Source organism: Hyperolius riggenbachi, chromosome 2, assembly GCF_040937935.1.
Source record: "Hyperolius riggenbachi isolate aHypRig1 chromosome 2, aHypRig1.pri, whole genome shotgun sequence".
NCBI lineage: Eukaryota > Metazoa > Chordata > Amphibia > Anura > Hyperoliidae > Hyperolius > Hyperolius riggenbachi.
The window spans coordinates 222,679,186-222,699,160 of record NC_090647.1 but is presented as its reverse complement, the minus strand read 5'-3'; the positions used below and the strand labels follow the sequence as shown (position 1 = coordinate 222,699,160).

Below are 19,975 nucleotides of genomic sequence, written 5' to 3'. Positions count from 1 at the left end.
ACAAGCTGCAGCAGCAATTGCTCACCTCTTCCGGCAGACGGCATAGTCCGGGCACTCTTGCCATGTTGTCCTCCACCTCCTCTATGATCCGGCGCACGTTATTCGTAAACACGCACCGGGTCATAGAGGAGGTGGATGACAACATGGCAAGAGTGCCCGGACTGTGCCGTTCGCCGGAAGAGGTGAGTAATTTCTGCTACTTGTTACCAAGGTCCCCGGAGATCAGAGCGAGCGGGGGAGCAGGCAGCATTTAGCAGGGCCGGTGGCATGGGGCCTCATCAAAGGTCGGGGGCCTTTGCCTCTATGGGAGCGCCGGCCCTGTAGCTGGGCATACATCAAATTCTCATAGACCTGTTTATGTGTCTGCTGCCCAACTATGCAGCCCTGCTTATTTTTCCAGGCACCGGATGCACTGCCATGAATAGCACATGTTTGCTTCTGGGCAGCAATGGAGTAGAGTACCGGAGAAACATTACGTGTGCCACAGGAACCCACGTGTGTGACTGGCACTGAATGGCCATTTATACTTAAATTAGAAACATCCACCTACAGGGCGTTCTCATTTCATGTATTTAAATTACACACATTTGAAATAACACTATATACCTGATTAGCCTTTATTTATTTTTCATTTACATGAGTGGTTTAAAATAGTCCTTGAGGCTGGTTTCACAGTGGGACGTTACAGGCGCACGTTAGAGCAGCCTGTAACGCAGCCCACCGCACAGTAATGAAAAATCAATGGGGCTGTTCACAGTGCGGACGTTGCGTTACATTGTAACGCTGCGTCACAAGGCAACGTACTGCATGCAGTACTTTAGACGCGGCTGAGCCGCGTTAGACTGCTTGCACATGCTCAGAAATGTTGGGGAGGAGCGGAGAGCGGCCAGGCACATGGCTAATTAATATGCACTGCACGTTATGACGTGCAGTGTTTACTTCCTGGAGCAGCCGCTCTGTGCGGCGATTGGCCGGCGGGACCACGTGATGCCGCATGCGCACAAGAGTGCGCATCACGGCATCACTGACGCCAGAGTGAGCTGCACAACGCGGCTCACTCTGACGTCCAGATCTAGCACCACCAGGCGTTCCGTTAGGGGGACGTTATGCGACCTTAACGCCCCCTCTAACGCAACGTCCTGGTGTGAAATTAGCCTGAAGGATACTGGAATCTTGCATCCTACTGCTGTGTGTATATTCATTGGAGCACCGTTATTAAATCCACAGATGCTCTATTTCTGTTGCCCTTAAAGTGTACCTGAGGTGACATATTGAGATAGACATGTATGAACAGTGCCAAGCATTTTTAGAATGACACACAAAATACTAATTTTAGCTGTTTTGTTGTGCTGCTGCCTTAAATGCCACGTGCTAATGTCAGTGCTATATAAATGCATACTAACAATAATACTGACCTTGTTCTCCTTCATTGTACTAAACTTGCTATTAACATTGTAACATTTTAAATAGCAACTTGCATTTATGACTGCAATGTAAAAATTCCCTATCAATAGTCTGTAACATTGTTAGTAGAAACAAGATGCTTTGCATTCTTCCATGTTACAAGATAACATTGTTGCTCAATATGTTCTACTATAAGGTAAGGAGTGACGTATTGATTGGTGGATAAATGAATATGATAAACCTGTATTTACTGAGAAGAGTGAGACAAAGTTTCTGGGACAAGTACAGTATCTCACAAAAGTGAGTAAACCTCTCACATTTTTGAAAATATTTTATTATGAAGGCCTACATGTACTGTGACATACTGAAGCATAGCATGATCCCCTCCCTTCTGAAACTGGGCCATAGGGCAATATTCCTACATAATGACCCCAAACACATCTCCAAGATGACCTCTGTCTTGCTCAAAGGGAATGTCCGAGCTATTAAAAAAAAACAGGATAAACTCTCTAAATTCATACAGGATGCATTTATCCATGTTTTCCTTCTGTCCTTTGCAAGAATTCAGGTCCACTTTAAAGGATAAGCAAGACGACATAAGAAATGTAGTTTTACTTACCTGGGACTTCTTCCAGCCTCTAGAAGTCATTTATATCCCTCTCCGCAGCTCCAGTCTTCTCCGGGGTCCTGCTGTCAGCCTCTAAGGATGGCGACCTCTGATGGGTCATCATCCTCTGTGCATGCGTGCGCCTGCCCTATGCGAGAATGCGCTCCTGATGACATGGGCGTGTTCAGGCGTTCGCCCACACATGCACAGTAGATCTGTCCCATCGGGGGTTAGCGATCCTTAGAGGCTGCCAGCGGGATCCCAGAGAAGACTGGAGGTGCGGTGAGAGACACAGATGACTTCTAGGGGCTAAAAGAAGCCCCAGGTGAGTAAAACTATATTTCATTTGTCGTCTCGTTTTATCCTTTAAAGTGGACCTGAATTCTTGCAAAGGACAGAAGGGAAATATGGAGAAATGCATCCTGTATGTATTTAGAGAGTTTAACCTGTGAGAGTTTTGTGGAGGCTGCCATATTTATTTTTCAATCAAGCAATACAAGTTGCCCGGCTGTGCTGCTAATCCTCTGTCTCTAATACTTTCAGCCATAGACCATGAACAAACATGCAGCAGATCAGGTGTTTCTGACAATAATGTCAGAACTGACGATTAGCTTCATGCTTGTTGTTGGTGTTATTCGGACACTGCTGCAGCCAAAGAAATTAGCCGGGCTGCCAGGCAACTGGTATTGTCTAAAGGGAAACCAATATGGCAGCCTCCATATCACTCTCACCTCGGGTGGTATTACACAACAGACATAGTGCCTGCACACAGCAATTTTACCAGTGGCTCATGTGTCCATCCAATAACTTGAATGAGGCTTTATAGTGTGACTAGATTATGCAAGCATTCTGAAGCAATGTGGTACTATCTGCTTTAACCACAGTAATAACTTGCCTAATATTATTCAACACTCAAGCATTTGGAGAACAGATATGTAGTTGCTGCTGTCATGATGAATGAATTGTTGGGAAAACCTATATCTATAGGCTAGCTTTACTACAGAAATCTGGCCATAAGAATCCATTACGAGTTAAGGGTAGTCGACTAGAAAATCTCCAGAGTGTGAACTCAAGGGTTGAGACATTTCGGTGAACTTCTTAATTGCACCAACCTATGCCATGGAAATCACCTTTCTGCATACCTAGACTACCAAAACATTAACGTGTAACCTTGTTAGCTTTCTGTCTTACCCAGTAACAGCTGCACAAAATATAGTTATTCTTCCTAAGGTTCCCCTTGCACACTACTCTCTTCTGTCCACAAACAACGTGCCAGTCATGGCTCTTATACAGGGCTGGTCATTCACATATTGATTTTGGACAGCTCCGATATTGGCTTTTGCATGCTCAGGGCACTAATTGGTCCGTTGAGATACTGATACAGTTCATTTTACATCCCGCAGATGTTTTCTCTGCTGTCCAGCCACTTTTAAGTCTCCTTCTCAGGGCTAGCATAAGCCTGCAAATTAAAGAGAAGGCGAGAAGAGATTTGTGCTGTCAGAGGGGATAGCTGCTCTGCAAGCTCCCACTACCACTTCTGCTTCTTATGCATCCTTTGTGACAGGATTTGGACAAAGGGCAGCTTATGTGAGTGTTGCTGGAACAGAAGGCCATTGGAATACTGACTGTCTTCACAGTTGTCATTCAGGACAATTGTGATACACAAGCCCTTTGTGTTCTCTCTACCAGCATGTAATGTCAAATAACATTAGCTTCTACAAAGGTAAAGTGGCACAGGGTTGTTTAATACTATGTTGCCACTTCTATCTTATTATCTCTTGCAATATATAGGTGGCTGTACTGTACTAGGCATGTAGACAGTATTTGCATAGCCAGCAACATTTCACCAAACTGACAGTCAGGCCTGTTTAGATTGCAGGCATCCAATGGCAGGAACCTAATATAAGTGAATAAAGTATTGGCTCATACACACGCTCAACAAAAATCTTTTAAAAATGCATGATTATCAAACAAGTTTGGATTGACTTGAGCTGCGTCTTATCAGTCGTTGGTCGCCTCTTTTCAGTGATAACGCCTTGTCGTTTGCACGTCATCCTATGGCAGGACATCCTATGGCAGGAACCTAATGTAAGTGAATAAAGTAAAGGCTCATACACTCGCTCAACAAAAGTCTTTAGAATGCACGGTTATCGAAAAACTTTGGATTGACTTGAGCTGCATCTTATCAGTCATTAGTCGCCTCTTTTCAGTGATAACACCTTCTCGTTTGCACGTCTTTTAATTGACAAAAGTTGTCCAACTTCTTCAAGTTGTTTGATAATCATGCATTTAAAAGACTTTTGTTGAGCGTGTGTATGAGCCTTAAGGCTACTTTCACAGTGGGCGTTTTGTCGCATTCCCTTTAACTGCAGAAATGCAATGCAACAGAACGGGAAAATCTCGCCGCACATTATCGCATACAGTCAATTAAACATGGTAAGCAAGTTTATTGGGATGTCAAACACTATTAAGCTGCACAGTGAATGTCTCATTGGTGGTGAATTGCATTGGCAAAAGCCACATTACAATGCAGCTGTTACGCCACACCACAACACACCACAACACACAACACACCACTGTGAACGTTGCCTAAAGGCTAGATAGCTGTCAACCAACACCTAGATTTTCCGTGCTCTGTAATGTCAGCTGGGCCTTAGGTAAATCTGAATACTCGACACCCGATGGGTCCAAGCGTTCAGAGATACATCACCCTGCACGCAACGTTACACAACGGCACACAACAGGTGCGAACAGGAAATCAATCGATCGCAGTATTTTGGTCATCGGGGACCTTAAAGATCAGATCTGCTTAGACGGTCATTATTGGCATGTATCGTTAAATGTCGTTTGTGTGAACGCGCGCCTGTAACCACATTGGGAGATCATGGAAACAACCGCTCGTTGCTCAGAAAAAAATCGCCTTAAGGGTTTTGGAGATAGTAGCTGTCCATTGATGAGATCTGAATTTAGATTAAACACAGAATTATTTTGTAAATTGCAAAAATGTGTTTGATGCCTTTGTATGTGATTGAATGTAGGCGGCTGTTTCAAAACACACAGATGTGAAAACAGGAACTGTGTATCGAAAAAAGCAGCATGCTTTCAGAATTTTTTTTTTATGAGCAGGAAAATGCATGACAGGAATAAGTCCATTGGTCAACATGGGGTGTGAGTGCTAATGCTCAAAGTAAATACACATGGTGTGGTGGTGTCGCTGTGTTCAGACAGGATAATTATAATTCATTTTGCCCTTTTTTCCTTTCTACTCTATTTTGTAGAAAGCCGTAAAAAAAAAAAAAAAAAAAAAATTTGTATTATGCCTAATGCTTATGCTAACATTTGTGTAGCCCTTTTTCCTGTTGACTTCAAGCACTTGAAAGCTCAATGGGCTAACCTGCAATTTTTAGGGAGTCTTGCCCAAGGACTCCTTATTGAACAGATGCTGGCTTTAGACAGGATTCATACTCTGGTTTCCTGAGTCAGAGGCAGTGCGCAGCCACTTCTAGCATGACTATTTTGACAAGCATTTATTATTTACCTGATCCCAAATTACTGTTCCCACACAAGTATAATTTCTGTTTAGTGTAACGTGCTTAGCAAGTCTCTGCCTCCTGATCTGCCCACCCTTTGGGACTTTCAGTGGAACTTTTTTATGAGATCCAGGCAGCCAAGATAACTTTCTGGAGCTGATGACACAGCACACATATTGCTAATGGTTCTGAGTGATAACACTCTATTGTAAATTGTTCCATCTAATCCATTAAGGAGTACATAATATGGTGGGGCTGTAATGAAAAATATTTTTTTTTTTTGACCTGTGAAGAACCTAAAATTCAGATTACGGTAATGTGAAAAGACCATGTATAGCACCATGTAAAGCACTGTGTAACATGTCATTGCTATATACATACTAAATAATAATAATGTAATCTTGTATCAGGAGCACCATTTTTAAACTATACCAGTTGCTTGGCAGTCTTGCTGATCTGCCTCGTATCACTAGTGTCTGAATCACATAACTGAAACAAGCATGTGGCTAATCCAGTGAGACATCAGTCAGAGCACCTGATCTGCATGCTTGTTCAGGGTCTATGGCTAAAAGTGATAGAAGCAGAGGATCAGCAGGACAGTCAGGCAGTTTGCATTGTTAACCCTTAAGGGGCCCATACACCTAACGATTTTCCCGCCGATATACAGCAGATTCGATCACTGTGATCGAATCTGCTGTGCAATAGTTGCGCAAACGCTGACAGAACAATCGATTTCCGTCCAAAATCAATCGTTCCCGTCGATTTCCGTTGATCCGTCCGTGCGGAAGATTTTGCTCGATCGCCAGCGGGTCGGGAGTGTGCCGATAGCGGCATTTGAATGCCCAACGACCGACGCAATACAGCGGCAATACATTACCTGCTCCAGCTGGTGCGTGTCCCCCAGGTCTCCATTGTCTTCTTCTCCGCTCTGGGCTCCAGGGCTGCAGCTTCACTGAACTTCCTGTTCGGGCAGGAAGTTTAAACAGTAGAGCGCCCTATAGTGTTTAAACTTCCCCCGGACAGAAAGAAGTGAAGCCAGCCGGAACCCGGAGCCCAGCAGGAGAAGGAGCAGCGGGGACAGAGGGGGACTCGCGCCGGCCGGAGGAGGTAATGTATAGCTGGCGGGGACGGTGGCAGCAGCAGCTTCACAGATTGTGATCAGTTTCATGCTGAAATCGATTCACAATCTGTTTGCAGTAAAGGCAGCCATATGATCCCTCTCTGATCAGATTCGATCAGAGAGGGATCTATTTGTTGGTTGAATCTGATGGCAAATCGACCAGTGTATGGCTACCTTTAGACTGCTAGCTATTTTTTACAAAAGCTACATGCCAGTGCCAGCTATGTTTGTATTGTGTTTAATAAAGATCACATCTATCTGCACCAAAGTCCAGATTATTTAGCTTTGTATTAACAATCTTTTAAATGTCCATGGCATATTGATGCGAAAACACAAAACCCCTATAGATGTCAATGGCAGAGTCTTAAATGGAACCTAAACCGAATTTTAAAAAACTAGTTTCCTGGGGCTTGTACAAACCCCCTGCAAGTCAACGGATATTATGTAAGCGCGGCCCTGGCTGTGCGCAGCCTCTATTGCGCTCCTGTCATCACAGTAGAGATTTCCCCATACTGTGCAAGCACAGAGCGCTTCCGTCAGGAGGTCCGCGGACCGAGGCCATGTATCCAAATAAAAGGGGGGATGCAGGGGGCCTGAAGGATCATTCAGTGATTGTGCGGGGACTGGTAGAAGCCAGTTCAATTTAGGTTCACTTTTTGATGGAAATAAATGTCAACCTTCATATTCCTCTCACATCAACTTCCTTTTAAAATGCTACGCGGTGGGGGGAGGGGGTTCATAGAGGCAGGCCATAGGTGGAGCCAGATTTATTCATTTATTATATTTATTGGAGAAAGGGAAGATAATGCCTGAATAAAACCTTTCGTCAAGAATTATGGTACGGTTGGATAATGATGTATGCAAATTTGTTTGCAAATCTGTCTGCGTGCAAAAATAATTGTGATGGCCAAGCAAATCAGAAGCTTGATTACTGTTTAAAAATTATCTCAACCATATATGTGGTTGCACTTTATAATGCACACACTGGATAATATTAGGGAATTGATATAGGGAATGAATAGTTAAACAATGCAACCACTGGCCCCGGAGTGCTTGTATCTGTTCTGCAGGTGTGCAGTACCAGTCCGCTTGGACACCGCATGGATAATGCACATTTCACCAACATAGAAACAAATAGATATTAGTAATTTTAGTAACTGCAAATAAAAAATACACAAGTCGTGTGATTTTTCAAATATACGTTGCGGCTATCTAGATATCCCTGTATCACACATTTTGTTTTATTTTTTTTTTACAGGAATATTTTTACCCCAGATATTTGGGTAAGTCTCCATATTTTTTTTAAGTATAACTCTTTGCATGCTTTAATACATTGATCAGAACATCAGCAACCCACTGATAAGTGAAGGGAATCGCCTTGATTATCTCATTGGAATGGGAAAGGGTGAGGTATGTTATGTCGCAAGTGAACAGTGCGTAGATCTGATGTGTAGAAATGGGCACGTTCAAGGCTCTGTACCCACTAGAGTCGCTAATCAGACAGTGAATGGCTCCTATTTTACTATTTTCTGCTGGATCCGTTGCAGTAAGCGGAACACACTTCTGTGCAGTCCGCGATATCTGCATCTGCCCCGGCTACGCGTCCCACCTCCGATCACCACTTTCTTCCTGTACACAGGGAAGAAGCATGGGGATCCCCATTGGGTTGCAAAAGACCAATGGGAATCCTCATCAACAGGGAGAATTCTCAGGTGAGCAGCGATCGATTCAGACGGTGGACAGATGCAGAGCGGATGCAAAATGGACAGAGCTTACCATGCCCATCTTGGATCCACTCAAGTGGGAATCGAGCCTTAAGATATCTTTGACAGGCCTAATTGTGTTGGCTACACAACTACGTCAGAGCATCTCCAAAACTTTAAAGAGACTCTGTAACAAAATTTTCAGCCTTATTTCTTCTATCCAATAAGTTCCTATACCTGTTCTAATGTGGTCTGTCTTACTGCAGCCTTTCCTAGTTGCGCAGTGGCTGTATTATCTCTATTATCTAATCTTCTTTCCTTTGTCGGCTCAGGCAGGAATGTGCTGCTCTGCTGTGATAGGCTAGAAGTTATGCACACCCTCTCCACGCCCCCTGCAGGTTTTGTATGAGTCAGACTGAGCTTCTCTGAGTCTGTCACATGCTGGTTAGCAGCCATGTTTTTTGTTTGTAAACACAGCCTAAACCTGGCAATTACAAGCCAGGATCTCAGCAGGAAGTGGCAGAAACAGCAAAGAGGGGCCCAGGAAAACATAATGAATATAATGGTATGCTTTTTATTGTAAGACTTTTAGAGTACAGATTCTATTTAAGACATGTGGGAAGTTCTCATGTATACAGTTCTCAGTATTTTATAGGAAGGACATGAACTATGACAGTCACTTTGTGTGAAGTGAAGGCCAGCCTATCTGGACTAAACCCACAGAAATGTTACTGCAGTAAAAATTGCAGAAAAATGAATGCTGTCCATGAGCAAAAAGGTGACAGAATACTTCGTGCATAACAGCTGCAGCAGCAAATGTATACTGTAAAGGTTCGCAGTGGGGTGACTGTAAACCGCATTGCTTCAGATCACTCTGGAAATGTTGCTGAAATTCACAGTGTTTATTGCAAATGCTAGCAGTTTGTGATTGCAGACAAGTGCTCGTATTGGGCCCCTAAATGTTCCCTATATCCCTGCACCAGAATGAGCATGTATGGTAAGTGTTCTGACACCACTGGATAATCCCCACTGGATACAGGCTTTTTGCATTCCTGTGACTCCCAAAAGTGGCCTCATCTTCTGTCATCTGCTGAATTACATACTACTAGGTGACTGCTATTGTAGTTCCTGCTGTGAGCTGCCATAGGACACCTATTGCCTGTTCCAACCTCCATAGGACAGAATCAGCTACTTGGCACATAACTAAGCAGCTCATCTATACATTGTTTGTTTGTGGTAGTCATGAAACATTGTTTCAGTTGACCTTTATCACCAGTTGTATATAGTTTGAAGTTGAGGAACACTGGAGAACATACCTTATCCCAAAAAAAATGACCAGTTTTTGTATTATTATTATTATTATTATTACCTTTGCATGTGCAATATCAGAACATGGCATTGAAGAAAGGTCAGTAATTTTACAGTTGTGTTACTACAGTTTAGTACACGCCCACACTGAGAGTGGTTTGCTTAAAATCAGAAAATGCTAGTGATTTTTAAATCTCTAGGGTTGCTACTTTAACATAGGAATCGCGAAAAGTATTTTTCACTGTAGCGAATTGATTTTCTGTAGATCCCAATTATTTTTGAGAACTATTTTACTTGTGATTGTGCTTCAATGTACAGTAAATGTTAAATGCAAGATTGAAATTGCATATCAAAATTGCAGAAAATTTTCAATCGCTTGCGTTTGTGATTTTTTTTTTTTTTGCGATTGCTAGTGGAAAAGGGCCCTTAGTGTGTTTGTGGGAGGGGCAATGTATGTGTTTGCAACAGCCCTAATTCACTAACTCTGCAGGCCAGAATTCCTAACTTTTATTACCCAATAGGCAATTTTTACAGAAACTGCACCTCACTTTCCTTGGCTACTGATGTTCTTCAGTGACTATTGCATGCACAGAACTTCAGATTTGTCATACTGTGCTGGGATGCAGTTAGAAGATACATCATTCAGATGGAAGCTACCAAAGGCTTAATGTAGATTCTTTCTTCTATAGAGTGCATTCGGAAGTACTGGCTTCAAGATAGAAGAGACCCAGGCCTTGGCACATGTATTCACAGTAAGTAATCCTCCTGAGTTCTATTCACATTTTAATTAGGATAAATTCAACACATATTTTTTTCTTCTTTGAAAAAATAACATGTTTTGACATTACTAACAGATTGCAGCATTATACAATTGTTCCACCAAGGTTTTGTTTTTCTATTTAACTCAGTGCCACTTGTCTGGCTTATCTATTCTTTATATAACAATGAAATGCTCGTGTTTTTGGTGTAAAACGGAAGCTGATCCAACAGGCACAGTGCAGAATAGAGAGTTGGCAAGAGATGAGCTCTTTACTTATAATTGCTTCATCAGGTAGACCTTCAATTGTGTGAGATATTTTGTTGATATTGGAATCGGCTTGGTATTGCAGTAGCACAGGCTCATTCAGCAAATATCTGACATTCCACACTGAATCACCAGTTCCTTCCTCTTTCCCCAGTACTCTCTGCACAGCTGCAAGATAAGGCCTTCCAATGTGCATTTGTTGACTGCACACAACTCCAGTAGAGCTTAGTCCATAGTTATGCTGATACAGGGTCAAGGCTCATTACTGTCAGTAATAGGCCTTGACCCCATATGTAAGCCTTAGATGATCACACATGAATAGGGAGTGTTGACTTTGGGTTTCAGTTTAAACTCTCCGCTATAGGCATTCATTTTTCCCTGATCCATACAGGCATTCTGTTGCAGAGCTTGTTTGTATAACTGTAGAAGTCTCCTGATTTGCTAATGTTAAATAAATCCATTTTAAATCCCTAAGGCAATGGACACTTCTGCACCACAGATTGTTATTGCTATAAACTACACTCTTCCAGGGGTGCTGCTTGGCCTAGACAAGAGGCCGCTTGGAGCCTCACCTACGGCAGTTGCCTCCCATGCTGCTGTCCTGTCTGTGACTTGTATGGCCACCGCTGCTTACCCACCATTCACAGACCTTAGATCAGCGGCAATGAGAAGAGGGGGAGAGTGAAGCAATTACCACAGAGTGCACTGCAGATGTGGAAGTGAAATCCTTGCTCATTTCCTGCATTTGAAGTGTGCTGCAGAATTACTGCTCTCCTCTCTTTGGGTCGCTCCTGATCTGAGGGGACACCTTAACTACCTATACTGGGGGTGGCAAACTATATAGGGGGAGCACCTTGGCTACCTATAACACTTGGGTTCGATCTGGTGACTGATAGATCACGGAGCAGTGGGACAACTAAAACTATGAATTTTAGAAAAGTCCAATCAAGTCCTGCATTCCTTTCATTAGTTTTGCATAACCTATAACTAGAGTTCAGCTGTGTGACATCACAGTTATTGGCTTGAAGGAAGGAAAGGAGAGTGTGACTCAAGATGCTAAAGATGCAGCTTCAAGAGATACAAGGTACTGGCTGGTAAATGATTAAACGCTCAATTTACCACTAAAAATTGAAAATCAGTTTTGAGCCAAGGTCCTTTCAATTCGTTAGGCAGCACAACAGGATGGGTTTTAGGCATACACAAACCAAGCTGATGCCTTGCATGACTCCTCTGGAAGGGAGCAGTACTGTGGTTTTTTTGGAATTCCTATACACACAATGTAAAGATGGTCTGTCATAAAGCATGCAAAATTACTTTATTATAAACTTTAGCAATGGACATAAAAACCCTTTAAAAACAACCATTCCTCCTGCTTTATGGTGAGTGCTCTCCCTGAATGCAAACGGCACTCCACCTCTCATATTGTCACCCATATCACACTTCTATGGTGGCATGGAGTGCAAGAGCGGAAATTAGGATCAAGGTCATAATCTATGGTATGTTCAATTGCCTCTCTATAATCCTTCAAACAAGGCAGTGTTCCAACACAAAGCACCAAGTCTGCAGGTGGTGTATACTCCACATAGACCAGAGCTCACCTGTTGGTAACTATGTCCCCGTGAAGGTTGGTGTGAAAAGAGATCTGTTGGTAGAGGGTGGTGCAGTTGTCCCAATAAAGTCTATGGCCTCCTCCCCAGCAATAATGATAATGGGGTATCCCCTGTTCCAAACTGCAACATATCCTTCACTGCAAACTAGCACTCTGGGTCACTCAGACCGGCTCTCCCACCGCTGCAGAGGGGCTGCCCTAAATGGCTTTATCGTTGAATTCTTTTACGCAACTGCTAGTTCCATTAGGAAAGGGATTGATGCCAAATTGAACACCTAAATGAATACTGCTGTTTAGCACAACAAAGGAGGCCTAATAGGATAACAATAATATGACAACTGCTATTAATATGGTAACCTAGCTGCAGTTGTTTTTAATTTGATTTGGTCTATATTTATTGATGCAACTCTTCTGGATTTTCAGGACAAGTTTCCAACATGTAAAGGCTGTACATAAACAGTCTAATATTTTTATAAAGTGGCTTCACACACCTCATGCTAATTATAGAAAGCGTTTGAGGTGTGAGTTCCGGGGGTTTGGGCTGGTGAGGAGTATGTGGCTTGGTAATAATGTGTGTCCTCATTTTGAGAAACATTGTCTCTCTATGTAACCTATCAATTTGTTGTTGATGCCTGCCAAACAAATGTACACTACAATCTTCCTATTGCTCCACTTTTCCGCTGCAGTGCAAATCAGTTGAGCATTTCCCTGGAGCTTTACCGCATAGATTGCAATTCCTTATGAATTGGCCCTTTCTAGTTTTTTTTCTTTCAGATTTTGGTATTCATCAGGGCCCTTTTCCATCTGTCACTTTTTTTGAAGTGCCGCTAAAAATGTACACATTTTAAATGGAAATCGCCATTGCAGCGTGTTTGTGATTCTGATAGTGATTTTTGGTGGAAAAGGGCCCTTATGGATATATCATCCCAACAATGCATCGCCTTGTAACAGGTTTGAGTGAAGCATTAGCGTGGGTTGGAGAGCTGCTGTCTTCTGTATGCTAATGTACTCCAGTTCACAATCTGTGAGCAGTCCTTTTGGCTTGTGATGAGTTCTTTAAAACTTTTGATGGTCTGATTTCATAGTTACCTGAACCTCATGTGAAGTGGCAGCTTTTCCAGTGTGCTGAACTGGCAGTCCACACTTTAAAGATCAGCTACTTTTGCACCTCCAGGGGAAGGCAGGACTTTATTTATCTTTTTCCAGTGCTGTAGCTTTCATGCTTTTCAAAACTGCTCTGAAATACATTTCACATATAGATTACTTTTCATAGAACTGCAATATCCTGATATGTATGAAACTGAAATAACCACAGTTCTGCAGACTACTAGGTATGACCACACTTTCCTGATCAGTCCATTGTGAGTGGCTGCAGTGCAAACAGTTAATCACTTCCCAGCAATGAAAACATTTCTGGTCCTTTGCCCAGACAATTGTTCATGGAGTACAATAAAAATACAAAGGTGATCAGTGTGTTTTGTTTTTGCTGTTATATCTCTTTCACTTAATTTCCCAGCTTGTTATATTCCAGCAAATGTCAGTGTTTACAAGAATCTCTGGGTGGCCTCAGCTTTTGGAACCCTTACGGCATATGCATGTTGAAATCTACGACTGAAATTTACTCAAGCTCTTTGCAACTAAATCTTGTTAGTTTATATGAGACATTACAGCAGTCTGCTACAGCTTGGTAACCCGTGTAAGTTTATGAAGGACTGCATGTGACATTTAGACTGCTGCGTGACATGTTGCTGGAGGGCTATTGTAAACATCGTGCATAGGCTGCCCAGAGCAGTGTCCATCAGTTCACTGCACATGTTTACTTCTACTTTAAAAAGAAGTTACACTTTAATGAGAATTAGATTGCACCCTCAAGCAAGACCGGTTCTATAAGATTGTTTTCTTGTGCTTGGAACATGCTGGCGTCTGTAGAATTCTCTCTGTGTGCATCGCTCATTGGCAAGCTACTGATATATCTGTTTTGTCTGGTCTAATGACCAGATTCAATATTTCATAACAGATTTCAGGTTCAGACAAGACTTTTTAGCAGCTGTACATTCAGTGTGAAGCAACCCACAGGCAGGGGTGATCTGACTGCCTTCGGGGCATATAATCCAGTGACTGGGCCCTGGGGAGGAATGTTTTTGGCCTTGTGTTTGTGTGACTATAATGCTGGGAATGCATCATGAGTTTTTTTTCCAGAAGATAAATGGTTTGATAGGTAATTTCCCACAGGTCCGATCTGATTTCAATAGTTTTCTGATCAATTTTCTCATAGGCGGTAGCGGTGTTAGGGAGTCTTGCCCAAGGTCTCCTCCCTGAATAGGTGCTGGCTTACTGAACAGGAAGAGCCGAGATTCAAACCTTGGTCTCCTGTGTCAAAGGCAGAGCCCTTAACCAGTACCCTATCCAACCACTTTACATTTGCATGTAAATGGAATTAATCCTTGATTGTTCCCATAAACCGAACGATTAGGGTATTTTCCACTCGACAAAAGAATGGTTTCACATTGATTTTCACCAAACACTGTGCTGTTTTATGTACAATTTAGATCGTAAATAGCGCATTGTAAGTTCGCATCTGATAAAAATATTGTATCGTAAATGGCCACCTTAAGCCTGATCAATGCCTAGAGTATATCTCCTCTTTGTGGATACTGATGGCTCAATAAAGAGCGTGTTCCTGAAAGATGACAATTGCCTATGTCACAATAACAGGCACCCAGCCCTACAGAAGAGGTGTGCCTTTCCACAACTTTGCAGTGACTGCTGATCTCTTTGGCTACAGTAGTGGCTGAATCACACACCCGAAACAAGCATGCAGCTAATCCAGTCTGACTTCAGTAAGAGCACCTGTTCTGCATGCTCGTTGAGGGGCTGTGGCTCAAAGTATTAGAGACACAGGATCAGCAGAAGAGTCAGGCAACTGGTATTATTTTAAAAGGAAAAAAACATATTCTTCTTGGATTAGGTTCCCTTTAAGAGCAGTGTTGTAAGACATAGGGCTTGATTCAGAAAGCGGTGCTAACCCAGTTAGAGACTTTAGGCGTGATAACCATTGCACCACGCTGGTGAAAAGCCAGTTTAGGTGTGATAAGTTTAGGTGTGATAAGTTTAGGCATGCTAAGTTTAGATAAGTGTAGATAGCGTGCAAAGTCCCGCACGCAAAGCAGCGCCATTAAACTCTATGCGAAGTGCACCAGACTTTGCTAGCGCAAAACTTTTGATCAGCTGTGCACTGCGGTGCTAACGCAGTTGGTGCTTAAACTTATCATGCCTAAACTTATCACGCCTAAACTTATCACGCCTAAACTTATCACGCCTAAACTTATCACGCCTAAACTTATCACGCCTAAACTTATCACACCTAAACTTATCACACCTAAACTTATCATGCCTAAACTGAGTTTAGGCGTGATAAAGGGCTTTTCACCAGCGTGCTAACTGTTAGCACCGCTTTGTGAATCAGGCCCATAGTGTGAGGTAACTGGATGCGGATGTTGCGACCGGCTGCATAATGTATACAATCTAGGCATCCTTGTATATCAAGCATGGAGTTGTTTATGTGGTACACACTTTATTTTACTTCTTTGTACCTAGTGTGTGTTTTAGGGCTCGTTTCCACTATCGCGAATCTGCATGCGTCCAACGCATGCAGATCCGCACATGTAATACAAGTGGATGGGCCTGTTTCCACTGTAGCGTTGTTGAGGTGCGTTTTTTTCAGCGTGAAAAAAACGCACAAAAGAGCCAACGATTTCGCCTGCGTCGGGAATCCGTGCGAATCGCCGCTAATGTATTTAATAGTAAAAACGCATGCGTTTGTTACATGCGTTTTTACCCGCGATTTCGCGTGCGATTTCGCACCTTTTTCAATTTTATTTAGCCCTGGCAGTGTCATGGTTAATTTCGCATGGCACCCTGCCATGCGAAATCGCAGGCGAAATCGCGGGTAAAAACGCATGTGGAAACGCATCCGCATGCGTTTTTACAAGCGTCGGAATGCGGCCGAAATCGCGTCGCAACAGTGGAAACAAGCCCTTAATCAGTTGTCATTATCCTTTGTATAATAACGCATTCTAATAGGTTTTGATACACCCATGTTTTAATTTTGTTATTGTTTGTACTACATATTGGCTATGGGTGTTCCCCCTGGATGATTTGTAGGTGATCATAGGGTTTGTCTATCTGATCAGGAAGATATGCTTGACTTATCGCCCCATTTTTACTAACTGGAAATTGCTTTTTTAGAGGTTATGGCTTGGGTGTGCTGTGACTCCAGCCACCCTACTTTAAAGGAGGCCACTAACAGTCTAATTTCTAGCGAAAAATCGTTTGAGCGATCAGAAATTCTGATCGGATTGGTTGTAAATAATCAGTTGATGGGCACAATCGATTACGAACGATTGTAAAAATAGTCGTCCAATTGTATTTTTGTCACAATTGGACAATTTTTCTTCCGATCAGAATTTCTGATCGCTTGAATGATTTTTCACTAGAAATTGGAAAATTAGTGGCCATTTTAAGACTAATGTAAAGAACTGGTGAGGGGCACCTGCAGTTGTCTACAAATTAAGCCAAAATATTTAGTCTATTTTATTTTTTTTTTGTTTTTTTAGGCTGGTTTCACACCAGGGCGTTGCGTTAGAGGGGACATTAAGGTCGCATAACGTGCCCCTAACGCAACGCCTAGTGGTGTTGGAGCAGGACGCTACCAAGAGCCGCGTTACAAGCAGCTCTTGGTGCGCCTGCTCTGTCGGAGGCACTGCGGAGACCACGTGAGCGGAGCTCTCCGCATCACGTGGTCCCGCCAGCCAATCAGCGGCCGCTCCAAGAAGAAAACACTGCAAGTGCAGTGAATATTAAGTAGCCATGTGCCTGGCTACGTAGCGGCCTCTCCCCGCCTCCTCTCCGCCCCCAAAATTAAAAAAACCCCACCCGTACTGAGCATGTGCAAACAGTCTAACGCGGCTTTGCCGCGTGTAAAGTACTGCATGCAGTACGTTATCTGGACGTGCTGCGTTACAATGTAACGCAACGTGGGCACTGTGAACAGCCCATTGATTTTTCATTGCTGTGCGTTGGGGTGCGTTACAGGCTACTCTAACGTGCGCCTGTAACATCCCACTGTGAAACCAGCCTTAAGGGACCATTGAAAAGAGCTGGAAAGAGGAAAGGGGGTTTTGATCTGTTGAATTTGAAAAAAAAAAAATCCATTTAGCAGTACCCTATCCAAATTCCATTTCACCAGTCCAGGATACTGCAAGGGATTTGCCAGTCTCCAGCAGTTTGATATACAGGAAATTTTTTCTTTATGAATTGCCAATTTGCTTATTACTTGGAACTTTGAATTTGCTGTCAATGCATGGTGCTGACATTTTGTACAGTGCATAACATAATACACTTAAAGGACAACTGAAGTGAGAGGGATATGGAGGCTACCATGTTTACTTCCTTTTAAGCAATACCAGTTGCCTGGCTATCCTGCTCTGTCTCTAAAACTTTTAGCCATAGACCCTGAACAAGCATATGCAGATCAGCCATATAGAACAGCAGGGCTACCAGGCAACTGGCATTGTTTAAAAGAAAATAAATATGGCAGCCTCCATATTCTGCTCACTTCAGGTGTCCTTTAATTCATAGTACAAACTGTTTCTCAGAGGAACTTACAATCTAACGTCTGTGCCATAGTCTAAGGCCAATGTGGTGGGAAAGTAAACTGGTGTACTGGTAGGGTTTAAAGATGTAGGAGGAAACCAGAGTGCTCAGAGGAAACCCATTCAAATAGAGAGAGCATACAAATTCCAGGCTGATAGTGTCCTAGCAGGAACCTTTCAGAAAGATCTTGCTGCTGCTATGGAAGGAATAACGATTTGTATAGATTTCTACTTGTAAAATGCCTTAACAGGAATGTAGACTTGTTTACTCTTTGTTTAAGAAAAGGTAGAAAATGCTTTGATTCGTTCTGTGTTTGTCTGAGCACATCAGAGCACTTCCTTATCATTCAGACATGTTACCTGAAGCATGATTTGTCTTCCCAAGTCTTTGGACTTGTCTTCGCAGGCCCAGGTTGACCTTGGGTGCTATGAAATGAAATGTTTCCTTTTTTTTTTTTTTCTTTAACAATTAATATTACACTGCAGTACAACTTGAAATTCCAGTCCTTTGAACAGTGGTGAATTTCCTTATGAAATTATAGTTGTAGCTTACTCCCAAAGCTAATAAGTCAATACAGTCACTTCCTGGGAGATTTAAAAAAAAATGTTTTAAAGGAAAATCTTAATACGGCAGCACAGTGTTTACTGGCAGGTGGATAAACGAGTTAAAGCTTGAAATGCTGTATGTGTAAAGAGTGGCAAATATATAAACATCATCTGGGAGATCCAGTTCTTACTACTTAAAGCAGGGGTCCCCAAACGTTCTGGGTCGAGGGCCGGGTCAACATACTTCAGATTGCTTGGGGGGCCGGAGTATACATAAAATGATGTAGAAGTCTGCGGGCCGGACAGTGAAGCATACCCAGGTGACAACCTGCAGTGGACAGCAGTGTCACCTGATGTGGAATTTGATTGGAAACCAGCGATTTACTGCATTCTGGCTACCATGTGGATAGGTGGTGCCAGCACTGCTATTCTATATGCAGACCACCAATATTTAAAGATGTAGCTGACCGCAGCTATAAGTACTACACTTTGGGGGGGGGGGGGGCAGTAAAAAAGCCTCAGGGGAACATTCGACCCACAGGCCTTAGTTTGAGGACCACTGACTTAAAGGATACAAAATATGCCAAAACTGACGCCTACTGTGTGTGTGGGGAGTAGTGCAAAGTCTTACCGCACCACCCTTGCCCCTTCACCAATCCATTCTGAAATCGGTCGGGGTCGGTGCCCTACGACCTGGACATACTATGCTGCGCATGTGCAGCATGTCCGCTTGGGAGCCTTGTGACCACACTCCCTGCCGACCTAAAGTCCAGTGCGCATGCGCACCGGGTACATCTTCCCTCGGGTGTGCGCACATACGCCTGCAGACATACTGTGTATGCACCTACCCTGCAAGAAACCGGAGGCTTATGCTGGGGCAAGGGTGGTGTGGTAAGACTCTGTACCACTCCCCACACACAGAGTAGGTCACCATTTTTGTCATTTTTAGAGCTAAGGTATCTTTTAACCACTTAAGGACCAGCGGTCTCTGGGCACTTAAGGACCAGAGACCGCTGGTCCAATCCCGCCAGAATCCCGACGAATCGCAGCACATACCCGTCGCAACCGCCGTCATCACCGCTCGCCGGGTCCCCCAGGACATAGACTCTGCCTGTCTCTATGACGGCTAGTGTTGGCCGGATCATGAACGATTCGGATCTTTGATCCGAATCTATTTTGTGAGTCGAATCATCCAAATCATCAAAATGAGTGATTCGGATCGCAAAAGGGGCGGGGCCAGGAGCGACACGCCCCCCTCTCAGCGGGCAGCGGGGTCCTGGAAGCAGAGCTGAGATGGATCGCTCTGTTGGATGGGAGCCAGGCTTGCAGGGAGACAGGTAGATGGGAGAGAGGGGACATGGGTGCCACTGCCAGATATGTGTAGAGCACACATGCTGGCTATAATGTGCTGATCATTACAGGCTGTCTGTTCCGTAGTTGTGCACAGTAAACACATTGGAAACCTTTGGC

At 43.3% G+C, this 19,975-nt stretch overlaps 1 protein-coding gene across 2 annotated transcripts in view; it reads left to right on the top strand.

Annotated features, from left to right (window-relative positions):
• Positions 1-19,975, top strand: part of GAS6 (growth arrest specific 6) — a 136,055-nt gene that overhangs the window by 18,800 nt on the left and 97,280 nt on the right. For both annotated transcript variants that reach the window (XM_068268213.1, XM_068268212.1), the window contains exons 5-6: positions 7,920-7,944; positions 10,362-10,424. In XM_068268213.1, coding sequence (XP_068124314.1) covers positions 7,920-7,944; positions 10,362-10,424 — 88 coding nt within the window. The remainder of the gene's footprint in view (positions 1-7,919; positions 7,945-10,361; positions 10,425-19,975) is intronic.